The following is a 3,297-nucleotide window of genomic DNA, read 5'->3' as shown; positions in this document are numbered from 1 at the left end:
GTAGGGGAACACCTGATCTGTGGTGAGCTGGCCCTTGAACATGCCCACAGCAAAGGACTTAGATTCCTGCCACAGGGGAAGGAGGAGGTTTCAGGGAGTTGGCTGCTGGGGTGGCCCCTGGGCCCGGCCCGCCCCGCCCCTGGCGGCTTAGATCGGGGCCACATACCGCCTTGGCCGCTTTCTCCCCGGTCGAAGCCTCAGAGGGGAGCGAATCGGACTTGTCCAGAACCGCCTGGGGAAAGGGATAGTTAATGCGCTGGGGAAGGGTCTGCCGAAATGCCAAGGAGAGCGGAGGGGCAGAGCGAGGTGCCCGGAAGGGCAGACCCGGCGACCTCTCACCTACTTTCATGCCAGGGCACCCTGGCCCGCCCTTTCCCCCACTTTCGCTGCCAGAGCGGTCAGCGGGTCACTGCACCGAGAGGGAGACCCCTGTCGGCGGCGGCAGGGAGGTGGGGGCCCGGACGGTCGCCCACCCCAAGGCCACCGTCTCTTTCTTACCTGAGCGGCCCCACTGGCATAGGGTCGTTGGGCCGGGCCGGGCCGGGGGTGCCCCAGGATCGCACAGGGCCGTGCGCTGTGGGGAGTGGAGGGTCAGTCCTGGCCGAGCCCCCGGGCCCGCCGCCCCCATCCCTCCGGGCGTACACACACCTTCCGCCCCCCAACCTCAGCAGCTGCCGCCCCACGCTCGGGGCCCTCCTCGCCGCCTGCATCTCTGAACCGCCTTCCTTAGCCGCCGCTGCCTTGAGCGCTGACCTCGCGCTCTGGTTCTGTCTGCGAAAGCCAGGGTCCTACAACCTCTGACTCATTCTCCACAATGCATCGGGCGGTGGGCGGGGCTTCCGGCCGCTGGGGCATGCTGGGAGCTGTAGTTTCGGAGCCCCCCAGCCCTGCATTCTGGTTGACCTAGGGGTGATCTCCAAACGTCCCTTCTCTCCCCCAAACTCCTTCCTGCCACCTGTCCGAACTAGAGTGTAGCCCTCGGAAGGCGTGATCGGTTAGGCCGGGACCGAAGAGGGAGGAGCTTAGCAACTGCCGCCGGAGGGATGGAGGGTGGGCTGAAAGGAGCACTTACAGGTGGGTTAGAAAGGAGAGGCGGGGAGAGAGAAGTGTAAGCCAGATGCCAGAGGCAGAGGCATGGAAGGATGACTCTTCGGTCTCCCTGGTGAAATTTACAAAAGGGAGGAAAATGTCGGGGTGGGGGACTCCAGCTGGGGTGTGAGTGTCCCAAGCATATTCTCCTGAGACCTAGGAGGTCCACTAATTTGGGAAACACCAACATTTTCACAGTAGGAAGGACCTCCTCTTCCCTCCTGGGTGCACTGCCTCCCCTTAGGCCTCTGAGACCTTCCTCAACATCTACCTCTCTGCACCTGCCTTCTGTTTCTTCCTGAGGCATGTGCTCAGGCCAGGCCTCTGGGCAGATGGAGCTCTCCAGGCGGGAGAGGAACTGCAGGGATCCTCATGTCTCTCCCCTCTCCCACACTTCTCTAGCTCTGGGTCAAGAAGTCCCAGTGGCCCTGGCCAGTGTAGCTCAGTTGGTTGGACCAAAGGGTAGTGAGTTTGATTCCCAGTCAGGGTGTGGGAGGAGGCCCATTGATGTTTCTCACACTGGTGTTTCTCTCTCTCTCTCTCTACCTTCCTCTCTCTAAAAATTAAGTTTAAAAGAGTCCCAGGTAATTTATGCCCTTCTTTTTGCCATTCCCACTGGGGCAGGCCCAGGAGGAGAGAGAGCTGGGCTCTATTTCTGAGCTGTGGGAGCCTCCGTGGGAGGCAGCCATCTTCCTCAGTCCCTCAGGAAAGTGTAGCTAAGTTGTGACTGGCTTTGGGGAGAAGGGGCCAGGGTGTGTGGAGCGAGGTGATGGTGGTGGTGCCTGGAGACCTGGAGAAGAATGGGCTATCTGGTTGGTTCAGAGAGTGCCTGCTTTAGCTAATGGCTAAAGCTGGGTTGGGAGAACACAGCTCAGCTTCAATCCTGGAGGATTAGGGAGATTAAAGTGAGAGAAGAGAGAGATGTCCGAGAGACCAAGAGGTGAAAAACAGGAGTCCTTATGGAATGGGGGCTGAGACTTTGGGGATCCCTCTCCCTGAACCTTTCCATAGAGTCTGGGGTGAAAGGGCCAAGGCTGGGAAGATGAGGTGAGTACATTGGTCTCTCTGTCTCTTTCTTCTCCCAACCCACCCTCCCTTGCATTTCACCAGCTCCCAGGTCAGCCCTCTGGCTCCTGGCCCCGCCCCTGCTGCGATGGGCACCCTCTCTCCTCAGGGTCCTGCACAGTGACCTTTTCCAGGCCTTGCTGGGTGAGTGGTCTCCCAACTTCCTAAGGAACAGTCGTGGAAAGGGCTGGCCTAGGCCTGTGAGGGCAATGACTGAACTTGGGGGCTGGGTGGGAGCCCGGAGGTCATGTGGTCCAAGCAAGAGCCTCGTGCAGGGGTCATCCCCACAGGGCTCCTCCTCAGTGTCCACCAGCTTGGGCTGGAGGAGCGCCTCCCTTACCAGACAGCAGGAGGCAGGGTGATGGCTGGGGTGGCCAGGGAGGCGAGGGTGGAGAGAGTAACTCGGTGCTGTTCCTGTGGCAGACATCCTGGACTGTTATGAGGCTTCCATCTCAGAGAGTCAGGTAGGTAGGATGAGGGCCTAACTTTCCGAGGTTTGAGCAGAGTCCTGCTGATACTGAACTGACACTTGGGGACAAAATCCCGAGTCAGGGGCACAGAGAATGCCTCTCCTGTCCCCGAGCCCCTTCTCGGGCTTGCTTCCCCCTTTTCGTCGCCGGCCTCCATTTCAGACACTAAAGAGTTGAGGATAGAATTATTGTTAAGGCTTCCTCTTGTGAATCCTGTGGGAGAACTAGGACCCTGGGATTCCCTCCTGCCAACCCCTCCCTCACTCCCACCCTCTGCCATGGCCTCTCTCCAGTATTTAAACAACCATGGGTGCTCCCTGCCCAGCTATGGTGCTTCCTCCTCTGAGACATGAAATCTGCCCTCGTCGTGTCTGCTGTCACCGCTGGTGGCTGGCCAGGTCTCCATGTTTGCTTCAGGGCCTCTCTGCTTTTGCTTCCGTCTCCTTTTCCATGATCCGGGTTCCTGCCAGCACTGAAGGAGTTAACTCTGCCAAGGCACCCCCCCATTCTGGCTCCTAGCTCCCTCCCTCCCTCCCCCTGCTTCCTCTCTCCTCCTCTCTCCCCTTCCCTCCTCTGGCTCCACGGCTCCCTCGGCCGCGGCCACCTCCAACCCCCCAACCCCCCTCCTCCCGCCAAGGCCCCTAGCCCCTGGCCAGTAGGCAAGACACCCGCG

General features: G+C 60.2%; 2 protein-coding genes across 6 annotated transcripts in view; one reads left to right on the top strand and one right to left on the bottom strand.

Annotated features, from left to right (window-relative positions):
• Positions 1-822, bottom strand: part of ACADVL (acyl-CoA dehydrogenase, very long chain) — a 5,386-nt gene extending 4,564 nt beyond the window's left edge. The window contains exons 1-4 of one of the 2 annotated variants that reach the window (XM_014549866.1): positions 649-822; positions 499-574; positions 167-232; positions 2-66 (exon numbers count right to left, since the gene is read on the bottom strand). In XM_014549866.1, the coding sequence (XP_014405352.1) occupies positions 2-66; positions 167-232; positions 499-574; positions 649-710 (269 nt within the window). In that variant the 5' untranslated portion in view covers positions 711-822. The remainder of the gene's footprint in view (position 1; positions 67-166; positions 233-498; positions 575-648) is intronic. The other variant, XM_014549867.1, reaches the window with a different exon arrangement.
• Positions 823-1,028: 206 nt separating this feature from the next.
• DLG4 (discs, large homolog 4 (Drosophila)) overlaps positions 1,029-3,297 on the top strand; it is a 24,786-nt gene continuing 22,517 nt past the window's right edge. For 3 of the 4 annotated variants that reach the window (XM_014549863.1, XM_014549862.1, XM_014549860.1), the window contains exons 1-3: positions 1,996-2,029; positions 2,200-2,298; positions 2,578-2,618. In XM_014549863.1, the coding sequence (XP_014405349.1) occupies positions 2,011-2,029; positions 2,200-2,298; positions 2,578-2,618 (159 nt within the window). In that variant the 5' untranslated portion in view covers positions 1,996-2,010. Of the gene's footprint in view, positions 1,075-1,995; positions 2,030-2,199; positions 2,299-2,577; positions 2,619-3,297 lie in introns of those variants that run through there. The other variant, XM_005878716.2, reaches the window with a different exon arrangement.

The sequence above is a fragment of the Myotis brandtii genome, unplaced genomic scaffold (genome assembly GCF_000412655.1).
Source record: "Myotis brandtii unplaced genomic scaffold, ASM41265v1 scaffold573, whole genome shotgun sequence".
In the NCBI taxonomy this organism is placed as follows: Eukaryota; Metazoa; Chordata; class Mammalia; order Chiroptera; family Vespertilionidae; genus Myotis; species Myotis brandtii.
The sequence above is the reverse complement of the archived record's forward strand: the minus strand, read 5'-3'. Positions and strand labels throughout refer to the sequence as shown.